Below are 25,997 nucleotides of genomic sequence, written 5' to 3'. Positions count from 1 at the left end.
GGATTAGATGATGATGTTGGTCGACGAAAAAGAGTTGGATGAAAGAGCTTTCATTTCTGCTTCTTCTTCTTCTTCATCATTTCTCATGTCATAAGGTAGTACTCTACCAGCAGCAGTAGTACCAGAAGACGACATCGACAGCGGCGACTGCTCCATCGTTGTCGACTTCATCAGCTTCCTCTTCTTGTAATTCGCTTTGAAACACGCTTGTCTAAGCCTCTTAGTTTTGTCTTCCAGTTCCATGTCCGGCATCATTTCCAACATCTTCTTCTCCTGTCCCAAAACCTCCATTGCTTCCCTCAGTTTCTTCTCGCTTCCCTCCCCTTCTTCTTCCGTCTGCAACACCTAAGTATTCATGTTCGTATTCGTGTTATTTTACGTAAAAAAAAATTGTCGACCCGAGGAAGATATCATGTACGTACCTGAATGTTGTTAATAAGGGTTTTTGAGGCTCATAAGCTTCCGGTGTGGCCACCGGCGGATTCCGAGTTCCCGACACCTTTTCTTCAACAATGTCAACCCTACGTTAAGCTCTTTAGCAGCTTGTGTTATGGGCATGTAAAAGTATTGGGAGATCACTTCCTTAGACAGCAATTTAGCATTAGGGTTGCTTTTCTTTTCCCTTTTAGCCTTATTTTCCTTCATCAATCCTTGCTCTCCACAACGATCTCCATTATCAACCTTCAAAAGCTTTTGATTTTTGGGTTCAAACAATGCTCCAAGCTCATTCCAAAACCCACTGCCATTTTCATATCCAAGAAGGTGCTCCTCTGCAAACATGTTACTAAAACTGCATTAATATACGAATCCCAACCCTTTGTGCTCGGGTCGTAATTAAATCTAAAGATAAGTCGGATCAGACTCTTAAATGATAGAGTCCTAATCAAATCCAAAGTCGATTCAGATAACAACTTAAACTAAACATTGTTTTTCATTTCATCATAAAACTCGAAACTTTTCTTAAAAAAATATCACCTTGTGTTGTTGGACTATGTTCAATGTCCAAAGGAGCATATAAGCAAGAACTGTTCATCAATGGAAGATAAGCATCGTCGTAAAAGCTCTCTTGGATGGGAAACTCATCGGCGTGGTTTTGCTGCCAATCCAACAACACACTCGCACTGAGAGACAAAATGAACTCCATTTTACGAGACGGTAATAATCGCGATTACAAACATATAAGATACTAAACCCCAACTTACCTTAAATCTAGAGGAAGATGGGGAGGGATAAGTGATGAACATTCTCCTCGTTTAACCACATGATGATTATCAGACTTAGACCAACCGCCATTGAAGGAGCAGTGACTTCCCATTTTACGTTAAAGTATTGTAAGAGAAATTATGGTTTTGGAAATGTGAAGAACCGATGAATATATATGTGTGTGTATGCATATGAAGAAATGAGGTAATTATTGATATTAGTGGAAGATGGTGCGCCGCCATGGATGGATATAAAACTAGCCATTCATGCACGAACCTATCCTGACCATCTCTAGCTTATTTAATACTTAGCCGTGTGTTTTGCTTTGTGATATTTGTCATGATAAATTTATTAGATTAATTATTGAAAATATATATATTTTAACATATGTAACTGCAAAACGATTTTTCCCATTTAATTAAAAGAGTTAATCTTATGTAACTGCAAATTAATGATTATAATTGAAAGAAAATGATGTGTTTTAGTGTAACTCCCTCATAATAAAAGCTTTTTAAAAGATAAAAAAAATTAATGTTATATGCATCCATATAATTGGAGTCATGATGCACATGTAATTTTAAATTGAATCAATATTTTAATTATATCAATCAAAACTATTATATATTTAAATATTAACCGTTTTTGTATGTGAATTAGGTAATTATTATATTTTCATTAGCCCATATTGACTTTTTTTCTTTTCGTAATAATCTATCTATAAAAAGTTTAGGTTAGGGGTGGCTCCCCAGTTCAGTTCAGGGCATACCTAAGATCTAATTGAAATTTTTATAGGAATTTATAGATTGCTCACCGAGAGTGATGGTGGTTATTGATATAAAATGCGACATGGATCGATCCGATTTAGTCAAGACAAAATTTTTAAAATTCAGGATGATAACTATAAAATATTATTAATATAAAAAATTAGATATATGAATTTATGAATTATTATTTGATACATTGATTTACTTAATTGTCCCTTTGTAAGACAAAATTCACCCATATAAATCTATTTATTCCATTTCTTTGTAAGCTTTCAATTTCCTGAATTTCTCATAAGGAATTTTTTTATGATTTATATTTTTTTTATGTTTTATATTTGTTTGTATGATTGTTTCTTCTAATAACGTTGGCTATGAAGAAATATCTTTAATATATAATTATAAATTATAATTTTTCATTATTTTGTATCTGGAAAAGCCTTGAACAAAAATAAGTAATTTTTAAGGAAAATAATTATTTAATATAGGATAAATTTATCTTTTTTTATTTCTTATTCACTTTAAAATTATAAACTTTAGGCTTTTAATGTTCTTTTCATGAAAACTTAGGGGCAAGCAGCTATTTTTAATCGTAAGTGTATAATATGTTAAAGCGTAAGTATTTATTTTGAAAATGGTAAAATACTTGAATAGTCACTCAACTATTTGGTGCTTGTAATTTTATCATTTAATTTGAAATTTAGTCACCTAATTTTGAAGAATTATCAATTTAGTCACCTAATTTTGAAGAATTATTAATTATAAAGTATCGACACTTTTCAGACGCTATAACTTCTTCTCTTTTAAATTACAAAAGTGTCGATACTTATATTAATTTATCGACACTTTCAATATATCCGGTAGCTTTTTACTGATTTATCATTTCGAGACCTGTTTTGTCATATTATTACCTGTTATATTGATATGAATCGATACATTTTTATAAAGTATCGACACCTTTTAGACGCTATAATTCTTCTCTTTTAAATTACAAAAGTGTCGACACTTATATTAATTTATCGACACTTTCAATATATCCGGTAGCGCTTTACCGGTTTTATCATAATGACATCGGTTTTATCATATTTTTACTTGTTATGTTGCTATGGATCGATACATTTTTAATTTGTATCGACACAAACCTACAAGCTAAGTTTGTCGGTTGTCAAATTTTTTAATATTTCTTCATGATTTCCACCTACAACATTGTTATTACTCGATATTTCAGGTAGCGCTAACCGAATTTGTTAAATATATTATAATGTATCCGGTAACACCGTATATTAGCCGTATATTAGCCCGCCTTTCCTGAGACAATCCCCCATTATATACCCAATAATACATCACCTTAAAAAAAATAATAACACATGTCACTCTTTAGTTGATCAGAAAATGAGATAAAAAAAACTATTTAGCCTGAGATTCTAACCCAATTCAATGAAAAACTTCAACGCATAACTATTACATTCACGTAAAGAATTTGTTATATTATTAAGAATTTTTTTAGGTTAAACTGATGTAATAGTTAATATTATGATTTTAATTAATATTACAAATATAATCGCATAAATGAAAATAGATGGAGTTAATGTTTTTTTAAGATTAAAACATGTCGCTAGCCCTTGTACTCTTCATACATTTGGAATGTAGTCCTCATACTTTTATTTTCAAGAATATAATTCCTTTATTTTTTAGATTTTTAAAATTTAAATTTGATTAATTATATCGGTTAAATAATGGTTAAATTCATTGATGTGACATTTTTAAATTAAAAAAAATTAACACGACAACTATAAAATGAAAAGATTATATTATAAATTAGTGACATATTTATTTAGAAATGGAATTCTTTTTATCCCATTAAATATTATCTTTTTTTTATTTAAATCATCATGGACCAAGATTTACTACTCGATTATATAAGCATATTTTATTTAATTCAAACCCAATTTAATTTGAACTCCAACGAAGAGTTTGGAAAAGTTTAGGGCCACAAGCTATTGCTTCACCAAGAATAGATTAGGTGTTATAATTTTAATCTCAACACGAATACATGTATTTATATTTAGAATTTTAACAAATTTTTTGAGTGATTTTAGTATTAGACAGAGTTTTTCTTTAAAGATTTTGGGTTTAAGCAATTATATTTGTAATGTGTGTGTGCATCATTAATAGTTAATAAAAATTCTGAATAATATTAAAAAATAAAATTTTAGTATATTTAATATTTTTTATGCTTATATCTGCATGATTATTATAATAAAAAAACATAAAACATGATATTCACGTAAATTATAAGTATATATGTTTAAAGATTGAATTACCGGGATACTCTTTTTCAATTTGAATTGATTTAAAAATAGAATTATGATAGAGAAACAAGTTATTATATCAACCCAAAACACAAAGAATGATCGATGTTGAATAAGAATTTGAGAATTTTGAGACAAGACTCAACATGACTATTTTAGGTTAAAATATGCTTAAAGTCCTTGTATTCTTTGTATATTCGAAATTTAGTCGATCTATTTTAATAATTTAGTTCCTCTACAATATAAATTTAACCATCCATATTTAAAATTATCATTGGTTTAATATTTGTTTTTCTCTTGAACTATTTGCTCTTTCCTCTCAAATGATATATTATTTTCTTGTTACTTTCATGGTCAAATAAGAGTTTACGAGTAATTTGTTATTTTATGATCAAATGTAATTATTCAATTATTTTTTTATCTAGTAGACTCGCTCAATTTGATAGTATCACAGAAAAAATATTAAATTGATAAAAGTTTTAAATATAAAATATAATTTATTAAATTATTTTGATTTAAAATAAAATTAATATAATGAATAAATTTTAGGGACTAAAAATATTATTATATTAAGACACATTAGATGTTCGTTTCAATTTAAACGATAAAAAAACTTAGTTTTAATTTAGAAAAATGATTTGTTTATTTAAATTCACAATTGACACTAGTGTAGTTTACCTAGAATAAAGAGTTAATTGCATCACATGTCCTCAAAGTATGATCCTCATTTTAAATTATTCTCTAAACTTTAAATGTTTTAATCTCATCCCTAAAATGTGACTATCATTCTAAATTAGTTCTCAACCTTTGGACACTTCAATATCATCCCCAAACTATGACCTTTATTCTAAATGTCCTCAATTTTTTTGAACATTCCAATTTCATCCCAAACTATACGTAGATACTAATAGCATCCCTTGTTAATAAAATCGTTAGGCTAAGTTAAATCATGGTTGAAACTAATTACATATTTGGATGAAATTGAGGATGAAATTAGAATAGTCAAAAGTTTGTGGACCAATTTATAAATAGGGTTATATTTAGGGATTAAAATAGAATTTTCAAAATTTTAAGGACTAATTTAGAATGAGGGTCATCATTTAAGGATTAAATTGAAATATATAAAATTTTATGAATACATTTAAAATGAGAGTTGTAGTTTAAGGACATACGATGCAATTAACTAAAAATAATAATAAAGGGGTTTCATTTTAACATGTGGGATTTGCTTTACACTCTCCAATTGCACTTTCCGCTTCAGCTGGACTACTTTTTTTTAGATATAATTTTTTATTAGGTAAATTACACCATTCATCACGTTACTTTATTTTCTCTCCTATTTTGCTCACTATACTTTCAATTTTTCTAATTTGCTCACTAAACTTTACAATTTGCATCATTTTGCTCATTCCCCGTTATCTCTCTAACGATTTGATGACATTGCATTATTTATTTGTTTTTAATATAAAATAATTTAAAAAAAAAACTGAAGGTGGTCAAATGCCACTACCGTTCACTGTCGATTACCGTAGATGGTGGTCGTTCGGTCTTAAATTTCATGGGTCACTTCACCTCGACATCGTGAGTCTAAATCTGACATCCATTTTGTCAGAACTTGCTCATAAGTCCACAAATTTAAGATTGAAAGTGAGGAAGCCAAAAAGTTTTAGTTTAGATTCACGGGTTTTGAGACATTTTCTGATGAAACAGCCACCAAATTTAGACTCATGGGGTTGAAATGAAACGGCCCATGAAATTTGAGATCGAATGGCCACCATCAACGACGATGAACGGTGACCGAAATGAAAATGGCGTGGTGGCTGATAGCGACAACCAGTTGTAGAGTGCATAGAAAATGGGGGAAGAAAAAAGAAAAAAATTAAAGAAATGAAGAAGAAAAAAGTTTTTATAATGATTCTAAACGACGTCGTTTTGATATATATTTGAGTTTTTCAAAACAATGTCATTTTGATGCCTATGACATCTCTTATGCCATGTCGTAACATCGTTAAATAGTTAACGACAGTGTGAGCAAAATGATTCAAACTGTAAAGTTTAGTGAGCAAATTAAAAAAATTGAAAGTACAATGAGCAAAATAGGAAAAAGAGTAAAGTACAATCAGGAACGATGTAATTGACCTTTTTTTATTTTAGCACTCGACCTTTCCCCACTGCCACAATATCCAAATAGACGCAATCAAAAATATAATAAAAATGTAACATTTTAGGTTGAGTTATCAATCGAAAATATTATATTTTTCGTAATATTTTAAGTTCAACTGAAAATATTAAAAAAATATATAACTGTTAAATTACGTCTAACTTAAAAAATTATGTTTTTATCACATTTTCAGTTTTACCTTTTTCTTCTTCTTCTTAACCTTTCCCATGCCACCATCTATCTATCTATTCCTATATAAATGTTTAGAATCCAATCGGTAACTATTTATATTTTAAGCATTTAATATCAAAATTTTTAATTTAATTATTCAACATTTAAATTATTTCGTTTATAATTTTTCTTCCGTTTAATTAAAATTATGTAAGTATTTATCTTTCTAAAATTATGAAAAATATTAAAAATTTCTTTTAAATGTGTTAAAATATTTATGAAATCTTCATTCTTAAATTTAAAACTTAATTTTTTAAACCTCTTTTATTTTATGACGTTATAGCATATCTTTTTAAATCTCAAGGATGAAATGATGGGGAAAAATAATCTATAATAATGTTATGTTGATTGGACAATGAATATATATTGAAATCAGATTTTTCTCAGTTTGAGAAGCTTTGAAAAAAATAAATTAATAAGGTGGTAAACTATGATGAAACGAGTTTATCGTTATTTAAAATATTAAAAAAAACATGACAAATACGTTTATTTTGGCAAAAACGTTACATGAAGATAAATTTTTAATAAAATTATTAAAAAATTGATGAAATAAAATTTGTGAAAAAATAAGTGACTCTCCTATAAAAAAGCCCGTTTTTATAAAAAAAATAAGTCAATCACCCAATTAATTTTATTATAACATTTGAATAATAACACGAATAGAACAATTTTAATAGATAAATAATTTATTATCATTTTTTAAAATTTTGAATTTAAACATTACACATAAGCATTCATTATTAAAAAACTCGAACTCATCACTTTAAAAGATAATAATATTATTTACCCTTAAATCAAATATGAGCCAGTGATGGCTCATGCCATCATCATCGGACTCTAGATCCCGACTTTTGGGTCGGGTCCACTTGAGCTTTTTCGCTTGCCGGTATATGCAAGGTGGTTCATTTAAAATGGCAAGGAAAATAAACTTTAAGCCAAGGCCTATGAAAATAGAGATTGATCTCTTTGGTTTTTTTTTTGGTTTAAAAGAAAGTGAGATTTTTTTGTTGGGTAGAGAGGGTATGGAGAGGAATGAGCTGAATTTGAATAAAGCTGAAGATGGGTTTATCGACAGGAGCAAAGTGAGGATTTTGCTATGTGATATTGATAAGGAGAACCGTGATGAGGTTTCTTCACTTCTTTTGAAATGCTCTTATCAGGGTCTGTACAATTCACTTCTTCTTCTTTTAAATGATCTCTTATTGAATTTAAACTGTTTGTTTTGGGTATTTGGAATTGAATTCTGGGTTTTGTTATAATTTTTTGTTACTCTGGTTTCGAATTTTACCGTGTGATGAAAATGGTTGATATGAGTGAAGCTTAGATGCTAAAAATCAATGTTGAAGAAGAATTGCAATTATAGCTTGAAAAAATCCATGCGTTTAATCGTGTCATTTTCCCTATAGTTTCATGACACTTCACATATTTATCTTAGAAGCGATGTATCAGCTCCATGATTCTGTGTTACTTCTTGTTGACAGTGATGACGGTAATGTCTGCTCGACGGATGATCAAGACGTTGAATGCCGAGGGACCGGAGATCGACATCATTCTTTCTGAGGTCAACCTCCCAATAACCAAAGGAATGAAGATGTTAAAGCATGTTATGAGGGATAAGGAACTGCGCCATATTTCTGTTATCAGTAAGTTTTTCTTGTGGTAATGAATATTCCCAAGTGTTTGTGGTCTGATCATTGTATATTTTCCTTCTTTTCTATGACAAGTGATGTTGGCACAGGATGACATCTCTGCTGCTGTGAAGTGCTCGAGGTTCGATGCTGCTGGCTATCTTGTCAAGCCGTTACGAAAGAATGGACTGTCGAACTTGTGGACGCCCATGTGGAGAAGGCGGCACTTGGTTCGCTTATAGCAATTTACTTTTCCTTTGCCTTCTCTGAGTGTTTTGATATTCAATTTTATGCTTTCCCTGGCAGCTTGGTTTGGCAGATAAGAATGTCTTGAACTGTGGTGTTGAACTAATTGCATCAGACCCGAGTGATGCTAATACAAACAGTTCTACTCTGTTTTCAGATGACCAGCCCCAGACAAGCACCAATCCGGAGATGGGTGTTACGGCACATTGGGAAGATGAAGTGAGTATTGAAGTTGAGAAACCAATTATGAGTTTTTGTGTGTTTAAAAAATAAGTGCGAAAGGTATGTTTGATTCATAAACTGTTGCTCTAGGAATGGTCTTGCACCATGACGCTATTGGTGCGTAAAGCTTGCTTCAATTATAAGTTCCAAATGTATATTAATTGTACCTCTACATATCTGAATTTTGCATGTATGATTTGAAGTCCTAGTCTCAGACAGTATCAGTTTAGCTATATGATACGGTTCGAAGTATCATATCTCTAAGCATGCCTTTATCGAAAAGATCTGAAAGGATACTTCAGTTACTTGTAATGCACGGAAAATCGATGGTGTTATGAAAGAAACCTCTTGTTTGTATTCATTTAAATGCTTCCTATTTCAGTCTGCTGCCATTGCTGGAGAGCCGCCTCAGGTTGATTCATCAGACTGTCATCCAGGTATAAGTGATTGCAGAACTGGTTGATTGCTCTTAAACTGATCCTTACCGATGTTGGAATGTTGGTGACATTTTGCGCAGGTCAATTATTATCTGGTCCGAAGAAGAGTAAGCTGAATATTGGTGGCTTGCCGAACGGTACTCAAGTGACAAACCTGAATGATGAAAATGCTGCTAAAAGTAAAGTATTGAAGGAAATCTTATGCTTTCTGATCAACATGTGATTAATGATGCTGAAGTATGTGAGAATTGGTACACATGGGAGAGATATTCTTGGGGAAATCAAGTACCGATGCCATCATCACCGTCCCATTTGTTTCAGAACAACCTCCCCGACCTTAGAAATTGTGCTAGTTCCTTGCCTCAACTGCGCTACCATCATCTTCAACAATGTCATTCCCATCCTCATGCAAGTGGGATGGCGGCATCATTTCCGTACTTCCAGGTTGATACGTTCGTACTGTCTGATCAGGTGCCGACTTCTCACTCATGTACAACATTTGGAACTTCATCTTCTGGCGAAAAGAGATCGCTTAAGGTTGATAGAAGAGAGGCAGCATTGACCAAATTCAGGCAGAAAAGGAAAGTGTTTTGTTTCGATAAGAGGATTAGATATGCTAACCGGAAAACGCTAGCTGAAACACGAACTCGCGCCAAGGGACAATTTGCTAGGAAAGTAATAATGTGACAATTGATCTTAACGACCAACCTGCTTCTGCGGATGAAGAAAACGAGGAGCCAACCAGGGACGGATCATAGGGGCGAGTGGGGCAATCGCCCCCCTAAAAATTTAAAATTATCATATTCTTTTATTAAAAATCTGTTTCTACCCGTGAAATTTTATAAGTTCGTCTCCTCCTGAAATTTTAGACATTCACCTCTAATATAAAATTCTACGTCCATCCCTCAACCAACATCAAATGATTCTTCTCATGAAGATGGTTTTTCAACAAAAAGTTGCTGTTAAAGTTCATTATCATCGACCATCGTCTCACTTCCATGGTTCACCTTATAAAGTTCATCTGCAGCCTGCAACTCAAGGAAGTAATAGAAGGAAAGACTCGGTTTTGGTCTAGCGAACCAGCGACTGTGCATGCCGTGTGAATGGAATCAATACCAAAGGCCTTTTCCAGTTTTTCCTTTAATTTTTTTTTTTTTTTTGAAAAAAGTACTTTGTATTGAAATTTCGAATTGAAGGATTTACAAAGTAACCATCCCAAGCGTCTCATTAAAAAACTCCCTAAACATATACGGAGGAAAAAGAGTTCGACTTAGGTACTGACCACACCACAGAGCTTAACTCCAAATGTACCAATCCGAACCACCATGGTCCACAAGAACCTGGACGAAGCAAACCCAGAGAAAGAACAAAGCACACGGTAACAGGGAACCACAACAGCTAAGGCATAAACAAATACAAAAACAGCTGGGCAGAATCGAACAGCAATAGGCGCAGTAGCATGGTTCAGCATTAAGAACCACGAGCGAAAGCTTCAGGGTTATTCATAAAATCATTCATCACTGGAATGAGGTCTGGCCAAAGGCTATTAGCCCAGACCCCAATCTGCACCAGCACTTTATGAAAACTGTGATCAACCGAAAGAGATACTCCTGAAAATCTGATCTTATTTCTACAATTCCAAATCACCCACAGCAGCCCAAAAAAACCAAGTTTCCAAAGATCCCGAACCCTCTTCCTTAACTTTAGAGAAAACCATGCCTCCAATAAATCTTTTACATTATACGGAAAACCAGATAAACTTCCCAAACGCTACACCATCGTTGCCAAACTGTCTAAATTACTGCACAATGACATAGGACATGATTGATTGCTTCCGGATCGCTATTACAAAAGACACAAAAAAGCTGGTCTGAACAGATTACTCCTCTTTTAACCAAATCCAGCATGACCGACAGTCTTTGACGGACTGCTTTCCACACAAATGTCGAAACCTTACTATGAACAAACTTAAGCCATACCATTTTCCACACAGGATCTTCTAACCTACCATCACAAGCCACATTTATACAGAAAGATTTATGATGGTATATACCATCCTGCGCACCAGTCCAATAAACTCTATCAAAACCTTGATTAGCATATATAGCTTTGTTCAAAACAAGGATAAAATCACACCAGATTTGCTTCTCCCATTCAAATAACTCTCTTCTCAACTCAATCCTCCACTCGCATATACCATTCACCCAGCACCCGAAATCTTTTATCTTCCCACATTTTTTAACTATTACACCAAAAATTCTCGGAAAAGAATTTTTAAGAGAAGATTTTTCAGTCAGAAATCTGTCCAAATTCAATCTTGCTCCCATCACCCATAACAAATCTTAGTTCAGAACAAAAATCAGAACCCAACGTTGCTGGTTGATTAACAATAAACCGTCAAAACCAGGAGGAATTTCTACTATTCACAGCTTTGGGAACAATCGAATCCATGTCATAATTATACCTAGCCACCACAATCTTTCTCCATAGACTCTCTGTTTCCAAACTAAACCTCCAAATCCATTTATTTAGCAGGGAACGATTTCTAATTTTTACGTCAAAAATTCCCAAACCCCCAAACGATTTAGCTACATATGCTATCCCATTTAACCCAATGAATGCACCTTTCAGACTTGGAATTCCACATAAAGTTCGCTATACATCTATCAATCCTCTCAACGATAGATTTAGGCATAGGGAATATAGACATGTAAAACACAGGCAAGTTAACTAGAGCAGAATTAATAAGAGTTAGCCTGCCCCAAAGATAACATCTTACATTTCCAGCTCCGAAGTCGAGCATTAACTTTATCTAAAATGGGCTGCCATAATGACTTCGAATTCTTTTGATGCCCCAACGGAAGACCCAAGTAAATCGAAGGCAGCTTCGCCCAACCACAAAATAACAAATTTGCCCAACTCCTAACTCTACACTCATCAACATTAATTCCAAACAACTTGGTTTTTTTTCCAAATTAAGCTTCAGACCCGCAACCACTTCAAATAATTTACTAGGACCGCAATCGACGGGGTAGAAATGCAGAAATTTATCCATTTTCTCCATCTACTGCTGAAACCCATTCTCTTTAAAATCAAGTTTAGAAACAACCAATCTACTGTATCATATGATTTGCTAAAATCAGCCTTAAAAAGCACTGTTTCTTTCTTACTTTTAATCAACCCGTCTATGACCTCGTTCGCGATCAAACTACAGTCAGCTATTTTTTCCCAGCAATAAATGTGAATTGATTCTCTCCAATTACTTCGGCTATACAAAAATCGCGGTGTTTTCGAATGTGACTCTCGCGGGTGTTTTCGAATGGGACAAAAATCAAGTAAAATATTATATTTATCTATATTTCATACATTATTATTTTTATTTTTCACAATATTTATATAAATATGTCTTTCAAATTTAAGCAATTTTTCAATTATTATATTTAAAAATCATTTATCAACTAACACAGTTATTATTACAACATTCAATAAGATATAAATTTAATTATGTTTGGACACAATAATTTCTTAGTTAATATATACAGTTTATTCAAATTTTCGTTGACAATATAAGTCCCGGTAATTTGAAAATTTTCGCTCCACCAGATTGAGTGCTCGTCTATATATATTATATTTTTTAAAAATTGAATAAATGAATTGGCAATTGTCGTGGAGCTGAATCTGGTCGTCCTCGTTAAGGACTTCTCTAGGTTGTGAAATGATGGTTTGTGAATGCAAAGAGATTCATGGCGGTGCCGCCGGCGGCAATGCTATCGGTTTTCGTATTAAACAGGGACCGAAACCTTTTTTCAAGTAACATGTGTATTATCACGAGACATGGCAATCGAATTGTATGCTTCTCAGATGATATTAGACGTTGAGTCGTCAGATTTGAAGAATAGACTGTTAATGAAATTATGGAACATGAAGGACATTGATTTTTAGTTAAAACTAAAATCTGATGAGTTGGACCAAAAATAAAAATCGGAAAAGGCTTATTCTTATTTGATTCTAATAAAAGAATTAGAATCAAAATATCTAATTTACATAATTAAATCCTCCCTTATTTCCATGTTTTTTTTGGTTTAGTTTTAAAGCTAAATTTTAATTTGTGAATTTCTTGTTTCTTTTACCTTCCTAAACTTTTACAGCTTCATTTTGCTTTCAGGCTCTGAAATTTTGAATAAATTGAACAATTTCACGTGTTTGGAGATCGCATTGGCGGAGTAGTTTGATTTTTTACATCGAAACGGGGTTAAAATGTTATAAGGAGCACAATTTGCAATTGAATTTGAGAATTAAAATACAATTGCAAAAATCGTTGGTGTTTTTGTTGAGAGAAGCGGGAGATCAGATTCAAATGTGATCTGATTCTTGCTGATGTTAAGAGAAAAGGGTTTTGGATCCGATTAGGGAGAAACAGCGCCATTAGATGGCGCTGTTCAAACGTATTTTTTACCGGAAACCGCAGGAGCGACTTCTCGAGATTACTGAACGTGTTTACGGTAATCTTTTTCCTTTTTGCTTCTTGATTTATTGTTCAATTTAGGTTAAAATTGATTCCATTCTACAAGTGTTTGAATTGCACGATCCTGTTTGGGAGATTTTTGGTTTTGATGTTAATTTCTGTGGGCAATGACCTCTTAATTTCTGGATTGTTAGGGTTTTGTTGATTAATCTTCGGTTATTTATTACAACTAAGGGAGTAAGTAGTTTTAGCTTATTCATTTTCATAGCTTGAATTGCTGAATACATTAGCATTTGAACTTTCTTAGAAATTCGATTGGAGCTCAGAAACCATATGCCATCTTATTAATGCATAAAATTTTTGGTACAATTTCGATATTGATTCTTTTTTGAAACAATATAGGATGAATCTCAAAATGGTGTTTACAGTAAGTAAACTCAAAATGGTGTTATGTTGTACGGTGTTTGTGGTTTGTGAAAATTGATTTCATATATAAAATTGTAGAAAAATAAAAATTCATGTAACATATTGGCCATTTCATGTATGGTTGGGATTTATCCAAGAACATAGTCATGATGATCATATTTCGTTTAGTGGCTATGGTTACCACGTGTTGGTTATTTGATTCGATTTTCTGCTGTTTGTTTTGCAGTATTTGACTGTTGCTTCTCGACGGATGTGTTTGACGAAGATGAGTACAAGTTGTATCTGTGTAGGATTGTGGCACAGCTACATCAGAACTTCCCTGAATCTTCTTTCATGGTGGTTAATTTCAAAGAAGGAGATAAGCCAAGCCCAATATTGGACATTTTATCTCAGTATGAGATGACTGTTATGGATTACCCACGGCAATACGAAGGATGTCCGTTGTTGACACTTGAAATGATACATTACTTCCTTCGATCAAGTGAAAGCTGGCTGTCATGTCAAGGACAACAAAATGTGCTTTTGATGCACTGTGAAAGAGGAGGATGGCCAATTCTTGCTTTCATGCTTGCCAGTCTTTTGCTATATCGAAAACAGTACAATGATGAGCAGAAGACTCTTGAAATGGTCTACAAGCAAGCTCCCAAGGCTCTTCTTCAGCTTCTGTCTCCTTTGAACCCTCAGCCTTCCCAGTTGAGATATCTCCAGTATATTACTAGAACAAACCGGGGTTCTAATTGGCGTTCGTCAGACACAGATCTATATTTGGATTGCCTGATCATTAGAGTTCTTCCAACTTTTGAAGGGGGAAAAGGGTGCAGACCAATTGTACGAGTTTACGGACAGAACTCGGAAAAACGGACTAATAGAAATTCCAAGCTTCTTTATTCAAATTCAATGAAAAAAAATCAAGTTCGTCACTTCCGAAAGGTGATGCTTAAGTCAAACAATTGAAACTAGAAAGATAAATTAACCAAAAATTTGGGATGTTCTAATAAGGTTTATGTACAGGAAGAATGTGCACTGGTGAAACTAGATATTCATAGCTTCATTCAAGGGGACGTTGTGCTTGAGTGCATTCATTTGAATGAAGACTTGGTAGGTGAAGAAATGATATTTAGAGTCATGTTTCACACAGCGTTTGTTCAAGGAAGTATTTTGATGTTTAACAGCAATGAAATTGATACATTGTGGGATGCCAAGTATCAATTTCCAAAGGATTTCAGAGTTGAGGTAGGTTTAAATTATTATTCTGTTAGTTTTTCTTCTCTAAAACTGTAGAAGGTGAATGCATATTCATATTTGTATCAGGTACTTTTTACGGACCTTAATGACTTTAGTGAGGTAGAAAGTGTTTCAAAGGAGGAATATTTTGAGGTGCAAGAGATCTTCAGCACAGTCGATGCAACGGAAGGAAAGGTGGATGATGAGAGTCCAATAGTCCATGGCTACAAGCCAGCACAGAAAGATATATTGAGGGAGGATGTGCTTGGAAAATCAGAAGTGACGTCAGGTGAGGGTTATAGAGAAGACTCCATTTCCTTGAAGAATTCAGAATCAAAGGTGTTGGGGAAAATGTTGGAAACTGGCGTTCTCAAACCTAACTTTGAGGAGGTATTGCCAACTTTAGAGAAAATGCCTGGGACGGGCTCTGAATCAGCTCCAAGTTCTGTTATGGTGAAGCTAAATAGCGAGCAACTAGAATCTCTGGATTTTCTTAGAAGACAATCTCAGCCAAGTGATGTATCTCAGCCAAGTGATGTATCTCAGCCAAGTGATGTATCTCAGCCAAGTGATGCAGCTCAGCCAAGTGATAGCTCAGCCAAGTGATATATCTCAGCCAAGTGATGTATCTCAGCCAATCCCTCCTAGCAAAGGCTATCATACTGCGTTGCCTACACTTCCTTCTGGTTTGCAGCAACCAGTTTCTATCCCACCAAGCACACTACCTCCACCATCATCCTCACCCTCACCACCTCCTCCTCCTCCTCGACCTCGACCTCCACCTACACCTCCACCCAAATTTTCTTTATTGGTTTCAGAGTCTGTTAAGAAAAATGCAAAATCTTTACTACCCCCGCCACATCCTTTCATGGCAGCTGTTGGAAATGCTTTTTCTAAAATGGCTCTCGCAGCACCACCTCCCCCTCAACCCAATGGAGCAGAATATGTACAAAATGTTGGAATGGTTTCACAAACGGCTTCAACATCTTCTCATTTATTGAATAACCAGGCTACTGCGCTAGTGTTTCCTCCACCACCTCCACCACCATGGAAGGTTGGGTCTTCTTCAGCTACCGAGACCGTATCACATAGTCCGCCTTCTCTTTCAACCTCAACCAATGCTAGATCTTCAAAAGGCACGCCAAAACTTAGTGATATTCGTCCTCCCCCACGTTCCATATCAAAACCTTGCAATTTTAGTCATCCACCTCCGTCCCCATCAAAAGAACGTCATTTCCGTCCTCCCCCTCCCACCACACCAATTCAAATTGCTATGGCTCTAGCATTTGTCCATGGACTGCGATCAGCTTCCCATTCTTCCCCAAGCCCCCCATCTCTACCTTCTCCTACTCCACCTTCAGTTCTTTCTCCTCCTCCACAGACACCCTCTCCTCCATTGCACGAAATAACAGCTCCACCTACATCATGTGGAACATCACCCCCGCCACCTCCACCTACTCTTGCAGAATCACCACATGGAGCTTCGCCGTCACTACCGCCCTCTACTGGACATGGGGCTTCATCATCCACACCACTCCCAAACCCATCTCCACCACCACCTCCAACGTCCAATGCTCCTCCACCCCCTCCTCCACCTCCAACATCCGATGCTCCTCCACCCCCTCCTCCACCTCCAACGTCCAATGCTCCTCCACCCCCTCCTCCACCTCTAACGTCCGATGTTCCTCCACCCCCTCCTCCACCTCCAACGTCCGATGCTCCTCCTCCACCCCCACCCCCACCTCCACCTCCAACGTCCAATGCTCCTCCTCAATCCCCTCCTCCACTGCATGGAGTGCCACCTCCACCGCCTCCCTCATCTGGAGCACCACCTCCACCACCACCTGCTGGTGGTGGAGCTCCTGGAGCACAACCTCCCCCACCACCTGCTGGTGGTGGAGCTCCTGGAGCATCACCTCCACCACCACCTCCTGGTGGTCGAGCTCCTGGTCCTCCACCTCCACCTGGAGCTCCTGGCCCTCCACCTCCACCAGCTGGAGCTCGTGGCGCTGGACCTCCCCCACCTCCACTAGGTGCCAAAGGAGCTGACATGAAAGGAAGAGGGCGTGGACGTGCAGCACCACGAAAATCTAATTTAAAGCCTTTACACTGGGTCAAGGTTACAAGGGCGATACAAGGGAGCTTATGGGATGAATTGCAAAAACATGGAGAGCCTCAACAACTGTATTTTCTCTTCTTTTAATGAGTTAGTTTTTCTATAGTACACCGTCATAAGCAATAAATTTATGACTAATTATTTACTCTAAAATTCCATGGGATTACATGTAAGCATTACACTTTTATATTTGTTAGTTTCCTATATATATATATATATTTGCTGACATTGCCTTCCTTCTCTCAGTGCCTCAGAATTTGATATATCGGAGCTTGAGACTCTTTTCTCTGCAGTTGTTCCTAAACCTGCTAAATCTGCAGCGCAAGCCAAGCCAGCTAGTACAAAATCTGAAGTAATCCACCTGGTAACATGGAATCTCATTTTATTACTAAAACCTAGACCTTAATATTCATCGCTATTACTAACAAATTTTGTTTATTCCATTGTAGGTTGACATTAAGAGGGCTAATAACACTGAAATAATGCTCACTAAAGTTAAGATGCCTCTTCCTGATATGATGGTATGCTGGACATGGTCTTCTTATTGTATTTTCTTAAGTTCTTTTTCACTAATTGATTATTTTTATATTATAAAAGATACAAACAAATCAAAAATTATATATTAGGTTCAGTTCGAATAATTGCAATTTCTAAAATTTATGAACTAAAATTGAATCAAACCAAATATATTTATTTTTCTTGGCAGCTCTCTCTTCCTTTGTTTTCCTTTTAATTTCTCTTTAGTTTTAACTGAAGGTTGTCCTTTTTATTTGTTTAATAGCCATATACAACTTCATGTATTTTTTTCAGGCTGCAGTGCTAGCATTGGATGATACAGCATTAGATGCTGATCAAGTGGAAAATCTCATAAAATTTTGTCCGACTAAAGATGAAATGGAACTGATCAAGGTGAAGCCTTAGCATAAATATATATATACACACACACAATATAGTACTCGGACTTGATTATGAGAGTCGGGCATGATGAATATTTTTTTTTTAAAAGATTTTTCATTTACTTGTAAGGTCAGATCCCTTTACCCGTCTAGATATGTGTCGGGAATAAATAGCGTGAAACACGTATACTTTAAAATAAATAAATAAATAGTCACAGTAACATTATTCATATATATATATATATATGCATTTTCAAGTTTATCTTCTTGAATTTGATTCAATATCCTTGTTATTTTTTAGAAGTACACCGGTGACAAGGAGGCTCTAGGGAAATGTGAACAGGTCTGCAAAATTTTCTCTAAATCACATCTTCCAACTTTTTAACTCATTGGACTTAATAAATTTCGTAGTTTAGTAGATTCGTAGATGATTGCATTAACATGAACATGTTACAAGAGAAATTTTTCGAATTAATTTTTTTTGTAATCATTTAATATTATAGGTTATTTGGATACGAGTGTTTAATACGAATATATATCCAAAATAAGTTGTTTATTTTTTGTAAGTTTAGAACAGAAAATGGTCCCTGGACTTGACAAGTTAGGTCAATATGCCCCCTACACTTTTCTGGGTCAAATTGGCCCTAAACATTTTTTGAGTCAAATTGGTCCCTATACTTAAGTCAATTTGGCTAAACTTTGATCAAACTTGTCAAGTTCAGGGGTCAATTCGATCAAACTTATCAAATTCAGAGGTCATTTTGTGTTTGAAGTATTTTTTGTACTTTTTTTTATGTATTTTGTGCTTCCTATTCTCAATTTTGGCTCGGGCTGAAGCTTGTTTGCATGCCTAACTCACTATTCATAAAATAATAAAATACTATTTTGTTTATATTAATATTTTTATATTTTTGTTATTAAATAATTCAAACCAACCCGAATGTGTTAAAACCATGTTCCAGACCTTGCTTATACTTTTTGGGGGTCAAATTTTGTTATTAGTCTCTGTACTATGTGTAAATTACATATTTAGTGCTGATATTCTAGTTTGGTCATTTTTTGTCTTGTAATTTTCAAATTTTGGTCCTATTCGAAACAGCAGTAGTCATTAAATTTGTTAAGTCAAAATTTGCTATAGTTCATGTATTATACCTAGATTTAGTTTATGTTCTCCTATTTGATCATTCCTTGTAATCTAGTCTTATCATCTGTGTATCCTTTGAGTTAGGACTGAAATTTCAAATGTTGAAGTTGATAAAAAAATCAAGTTTTGAAAAGTAGGAGAATTAAAATTAATTAAATTGGAATATAGGGACTAATGATAGGATTTGATATTATTTTTTAGGATGCTTTTTCCTGTTACATTTTTGTTCGATCCATGTTTGCAAAAGCTCCAAACTAACTAGCTTTTGATTTGTCAATGTTCAGTTCTTTATGGAGCTAATGAAAGTGCCACGAGTAGAGGCAAAATTAAACGTGTTCCTTTTCAAGATTCAGTTCAACACTCAGGTTTGGCAGAATCTCCATAAGTTTACAATATTTTTTTGTACTTACTCTGTTGCTTTTTCTTTTCTTTTCTTTCCCCTTTTCATTTATTGAATCCCTCTTTAACCTGTGTTTTTGCAGATTGTTGAATTTAGAAAGAGCTTAAACATTGTAAATTCTGCATGTGATGAGGTATGTGATTAATATTGCTGAATGGGCTTAAGTATGCTTTTTTATTATTCATTTATAATTCTCTTAATTACTTTTGTATTTGCTAAATTTAGATTCGAAATTCCCAAAAATTCAAGGAGATCATGAAGAAAATTCTGTATCTGGGAAATGCACTGAACCAAGGAACTGCAAGGGGTAAATTATACATTCAATTTTCCTTTTGGCTTCAGTCTTTGATGCATCAAACCCGTATCCATTGCATCTCTAGGCATGAGCATGAGGAATTGATCCTTCAAATATCTTCCATATACATGAAAATCTTGAAAAGAATTCGACCATACCTGCGTAAGACACTCACACCCGTCTGTTATTCATATAAGGGAATGGTGATACTACCTTAGAAAGACCCTCAAAAAATTTACATACTAAAATTTAACACTCATACTCGATTCGAAGTAACATAGGATGATACATACTAACTAAACCACATGCAGATGAGGTTAAGTCACATATTTTGAGCAGTATTTCTTAAACTGGAAGCCTTGTTGTTATATGTAGTCCTAAGCATTCTATTTGATGTTGCAAGTATGGTTATCATTTATGATGGTTGCTATTGGATTCTAGTCAGCTATCTAACTCAGACTCGGGATAAACCTCAGATAAAGATATGTTCGACATGGACATGTTCAATATATTCTAAGTTCTTTTAGATATTTGGAGGATCATGCCACCATACCCATGTCCAAATATGAATCGGAAAATAGGTGCTTGCGAAATGTGATTTTGTAAGAATGGGTGTTCCTTTAATATGAAGCTTCGAAATTATTCGTATGATACAGGTTCTGCAGTTGGATTTAAGTTGGATAGTCTTCTAAAGCTCTCAGATACACGTGCTTCTACTAGCAGGATGACATTAATGCATTACCTCTGCAAGGTATGTCAATTTTATTTCCTTCTCTTTGGCGTTATTTAACGTTATTGTTTTTCTTGAAAGATTTAAATACCACTCTTTTAATTTGTAAGCTGTCTTTTTATATATTTTAGAACCGGTTCTTTAGTTTTTACTAGACTTGAACATATTTATATGATTTAGTCGGTAGATTTTTTGAAAATGGAACTTGTTTCTGATGCAAAAAGGAACTGACAATTTGAATTGGTATCAACTGTGTTTTATTGTGTCTCAGGTCCTAGCTAACAAGACACCAGAACTTCTTCAGTTTCACCTGGAGTTTGTTAACCTTGAGGCTTCAACTAAGGTTTCCATCGGTCTTTTTTAGTACTCGGATTTTGTATTTTGTTAACCTATGTTATTCTGACTCTTTCATTTTTCTTAAAAGTGTCTTTGTTTGACACTTGTACTCAAATCCTATTAACTTAGGTAACAGTATGTTTAGTTTGAAGCCTTTTGTCCTTGCAGATACAATTAAAATCTTTAGCAGAAGAAATGCAAGCTATAACTAAGGGATTAGATAAGGTTAAGCAGGAGCTGGCTGCCTCAGAAAGTGATGGTCCCGTATCTGAAGTTTTCCGGAAGGTATATTGTTGTTTCACTGCTTTTTATTCTTCAACATTCATATAGAAAATTTGGTGCATTCTTCACTGTATTTTATTACATGTCAAGTATTTGTTTACCTATGTCACTCCATTTTTTTATTATTCCTGGAGTATTTGTGTTCGACTCTTGTATCCAACACATACTCGGATATTTGTGTGGGAGTATGATCTTCCAAATATATGAAAAAACTTAGAAAGAAAATTGAGCATATTCTTGTTGAACATAAAACCTACATCAAACTTTATCAACTACTTTGCTTTTTATTTTTATTTTTTTACTAAGGGAATGCTTTCATTGTTCTAACATTTTTTCTTCTTTTAATTTAGACATTAAAGGAATTTACTTCTGCAGCCGAAACAGAGGGAGCATCCCTGCAAACTCTATATACTGTGGTGGTAATTTGCCAAATGTTTGACTTTCTCTCTGATAGTTTAATGTCTATGTTTCTCTAACTCCTTTTAAGTACCCATTTCTAGCACTTATCTAGGGGATACGATCTTTCAAGAGTTGAGTCCGAGTAACATAAGTCTAAATGTTATCCAACTATTTCGATTATGGCTTCAGTCATTGATATTATATCTTTTGGTGGACAGGGTAGAAATGCAGATGGACTTGTACACTATTTTGGTGAGGATCCTGCTCGATGCCCGTTTGAGCAAGGTAGGTTGTGGATGTAATACCTTCCATACACAGAAAAGCTTAGAATAAAAATGAAAATAGCTGTAGGACACGTAAGCGTATTGTATCCCAGTCCCACACTGGCACACGATTCCAGATAACATAGCTAGTTAGGATTCTGTTTATTTCAATCTAAAATCAATATGTTCCCTCACAGTAAAACTATTCTCGTTTGATGATTTGAAGTTGAATCGATGATTTTGTGTATTTGACGGATGCAGTTACCGCAACAATCTTAAAATTTGTGAAGTTGTTTCAAAAATCACATGAAGATAATTTGAAGCAGGAGGAAATGGATAAGAAAAAAGCTTTGAAGGATGCTGAACAGGAGAAGGCCAAGTGAATTGACCATTTACAAAGAAGATTGCACAATATATGAGGATCAGTTTCTCTATTCCCACAAGGTAATACGCTCCTGCAGAGTTCATTATACTCGTAGACAGAAGACCTGTACTTGCAAGATATTCAGGTTCAGCTCAATAAAAACTCGAATCCGCTTTGGTCGTTGCCGAATTGAGGGAAGCCATTGAGCGACTTGAGCTCGAGCATTCTGTTACTTACTTGAATACCTCGTGAACCTAATCAATCTTTTTTATTTTTAATTAGTATTGAAATTCTAATCTGAACTTGAACTCAAATATATATGTCCATTCAACAGAGTTTGAGCAGTTGGATTTTTATCTCGAAGACTGCTCGAACTTTAAAAGTGAAAATCAATCAAACTAAAATCAAGCTTCAAGCCTTGAATTTTGAGTTGAATTGAGCTCTATATTCTTACACTTTGAGCTTGACTCAGCTTGATTGCATCCTAGTACTGACGAATTTGACTGAATGACAGGAAATACTGCTTTTGAGGAACTCAAATCGTTCTTTGAGCTGCAACATTTATCTCAATGGCAGGATGTGCCTCACCCTCTGTATTGGTGCGTTTTCAAGCCTTCAGAGATGTTGCATACAGGGCAAGGGCCTTATCCCGTAGGCTTTTGCAGGACTTGAACTATGCATAATCCTTCAGGACATGCCTCCCATTACTCGGTAAATGTCAGATGGGCCAAGCTTCTATGCAGAATGGTTACGATCAGGGATTCAAACAGCTAACGCACTCCAATGTTACTGTTGTTATTTCGTTGATTCAGCTCTTTCTGCTGTCGAAGTTCATCACGATTAACTGCCATATTATTCGTTACATCTGCAATCACATAAATGCAACGTGACAAACAGTGTACCTTCAATCACAAGTAATCAAGGTCAGCGATAACCCATCTAGTCTTTTCAAACCAAATTTTGTAGCAGGCATGGCTGGAGCTTCTCGCTTTGATCTATCGATTTTTTTCAGCTTCTGCCTTTCATTTGGCATTTTTTTTTTGGTTCCGGGTTCGGCTCTCCTCCAGTGCTTTAATTGATAGGGATCTCAGTCCGTTTTCTTAGAGGGGATGCCTGTGGGATAGCAAAGCAGGAAAAAAGTCCCATTGTACCATGAAAACATGTACAAAGTTCTAACCATCCACTTACGGTAGAATTCAATTCCTTGTAAATTTGTTTACAGTAGCCCATCAAATAGAAGATGTTGTATAGGTTGTTAGGGTATAGAGGAAAGGAATTAGATGATGGGGACCTTTTTCTTAGTGTAATTGTAACATAGCTATTCGTTTCATTCAATTCTTTACTCAATAAGGTAATTCATTGAAATTGTATGTCACTTCTTTTTTCACAATCTTTTTGACTCAAGGATTACTCGTAGGCCTTGCTTATAATATTTTTCATGTAGGTCGCCTTCAAATGGTAATAAACATAGTTTCTCAATATGTTATCATCATTATATTTATTTTTATGTTAGTGTTAATGTTGCTTATCTTCCGTTGTCTATAGTGATTTTTGTTCGTATCTTTTATTTTATTCGAATTGTTTGGCTTGAGTTTTCTTTAATCTATCCATGTTCTCTTCATTATTTAGTGGTTGATGGTTATAAGAGGAATGATTGGGTAATTTGATTAGTTAATTTTTCCTTTTTTTTAGATTATAATTTTATCGTAATTATTTATTTATTTAATAAAAATAACTGTTTTTATTAGTTCAAAAAGATTGATCTATTTTATGATATATTTATCGATATTTGATCTATTGATCGATTATTTGAATTAAGTATTATAATGATTTATTCAATACTTCAACGTTGTTTAAAGCACAAAACATCTCATCCGTGAGACAACTAATTGTTGGTAAATTAATCAACAGTGAATTTTGTAACAATTTGTTTCAAATAATTTTGATAAATAATTATTTCATCTCACATTTTAAATTATACCATCAGATTCTGCCTTTGGTGTGTCATGGGATCATAACAAACGTAAACTGACAAGTTTGTCTTTTACGTGTATTTTTTTGGGGGGGGGGGTGGTTCAAGGAAGAAGAAGCAATGATGTCAAAAATTGCTGGAACACTAAGCTGAAGAAGAAGCTGTGCGAAATGGGGATCGATCTCGTTACTCACAGTTCTTTTTCTCAAGTCCTAGCCGAGTATAGGAACACCGGCAGCCTCCCCGAAATTGAGAACCCGAATTGGATTTCTCAACCTAGACATGAAGAACACATTTCTGGTAAAATGGAAGCCGCCGCTTCCGGATAGCGGCAATACAGTGATTCGCCACCGGCATCAACAATGGCAACCCCCAAGGGAGTTAGGGAAACGTAGGTTTCGAGTTTTCCATGTTGTAATAATAATAATGTCAATTGAATTAAAATTTGCTTGACATATTTCAGATAAATTTAAACAATATTATGTAATTCACGCACAAATAATGTTTTTTTCCCGTAACTTAAGTTTAACACTTAGAATTAGAGGTTCTTTTATCATTTCTTCAATTAATTGGATCTCTTATTCAAATAGTTCCTCTCATCGAACTTGTAGTCATTGAAAAAAAACAAAACAAAAATCATTTCCTTTCCCCCACAAAATGAGTGGATTTAATCTAAACAAATATCACATAAATAAAAATTTTAATGTTATTTCCACTTATATATATTCTAAATTTAACCAAAATCAAACCTGACCCTATTCTCTTCGTAAAGCGTATGATGTCATTTCATCATGCAAATTTGATTATATGAAAACCCAATCTCTCATGCATTTCATGCTCTTCTCTCACTTGATACCAAAAAACCTTTCTTCCTTCTTCTCATGAGAAAAAAAGGTTACATTGTAAGTGGTTTTTATGAACTTTTTTTTTTCTTCGTAAAGCATATGATGTCATTTCATCATGCAAATTTGATTATATGAAAACCCAATCTCTCATGCATTTCATGCTCTTCTCTCACTTGATACCAAAAAACCTTTCTTCCTTCTTCTTCATTTTTCGGGTTATATTCGATTTTCATCCTCGTTAATTCTGAGTTTTTGATTCGACAGATAAAGATGGTAAGACCTCCTTGTTGTGACAAGCTGAATGTGAAGAAAGTTTTATGGACTGAAGAAGAAGATGCAAAGATACTTGCCTATGTATCTAAACATAGGCTGCAGCATCAGATTTTGCTTTGATATGACACTATCTTGTATGTGTGTCTATCTGGTTTTTATTTTATTTTTGGTCATGGTTCAAGGTGGTCTATGATAGCCCAACAGCTTCCTGGCAGAACAGACAATGAAGTCAAAAATTACTGGAACACTAAGCTGAGGAAGAAGCTATCCAAAATGGGGATCGATCCCGTTAAACATTTCTCAAATCCTAGCCGATTACAGGAACATCGGCTGCCTTCCAAAGCTGAGAACCCGAATCGGATCTCT

General features: G+C 34.5%; 2 protein-coding genes and 1 pseudogene across 2 annotated transcripts; 2 read left to right on the top strand and 1 right to left on the bottom strand.

Moving 5' to 3' along the window:
• Positions 1-3: 3 nt before the first annotated feature.
• Positions 4-1,315, bottom strand: LOC120178554 (protein RKD1-like). Its single transcript, XM_039184373.1, has 4 exons — positions 1,203-1,315; positions 976-1,121; positions 526-770; positions 4-345 (listed from the first exon to the last, which is right to left on the bottom strand). Exons 1-4 carry the CDS (start codon positions 1,313-1,315, stop codon positions 4-6), a joined length of 846 nt encoding a protein of 281 aa, XP_039040304.1.
• A 6,304-nt stretch (positions 1,316-7,619) lies between these two features.
• LOC120178553 lies at positions 7,620-9,959 on the top strand (annotated as a pseudogene).
• Positions 9,960-13,209: 3,250 nt separating this feature from the next.
• LOC120178552 (formin-like protein 20) lies at positions 13,210-23,425 on the top strand. Its single transcript, XM_039184372.1, has 19 exons — positions 13,210-13,703; positions 14,319-15,022; positions 15,104-15,325; positions 15,404-15,871; positions 16,011-17,500; positions 17,679-17,796; positions 17,882-17,953; positions 18,243-18,341; positions 18,630-18,671; positions 19,757-19,837; positions 19,955-20,005; positions 20,098-20,179; positions 20,824-20,918; positions 21,169-21,240; positions 21,402-21,518; positions 21,866-21,934; positions 22,133-22,199; positions 22,439-22,686; positions 23,056-23,425. The coding sequence occupies exons 1-18, from the start codon at positions 13,631-13,633 to the stop codon at positions 22,558-22,560; spliced, it is 4,044 nt and encodes a 1,347-aa protein (XP_039040303.1). The 5' UTR covers positions 13,210-13,630; the 3' UTR covers positions 22,561-22,686; positions 23,056-23,425.
• Positions 23,426-25,997: the final 2,572 nt, after the last annotated feature.

Source organism: Hibiscus syriacus, unplaced genomic scaffold, assembly GCF_006381635.1.
Source record: "Hibiscus syriacus cultivar Baekdansim isolate YM2019G1 unplaced genomic scaffold, ASM638163v2 tig00112353_pilon, whole genome shotgun sequence".
In the NCBI taxonomy this organism is placed as follows: domain Eukaryota; kingdom Viridiplantae; phylum Streptophyta; class Magnoliopsida; order Malvales; family Malvaceae; genus Hibiscus; species Hibiscus syriacus.
Note: the sequence above shows the minus strand (reverse complement) of the source record. Positions and strands in the feature narration are given on the sequence as shown.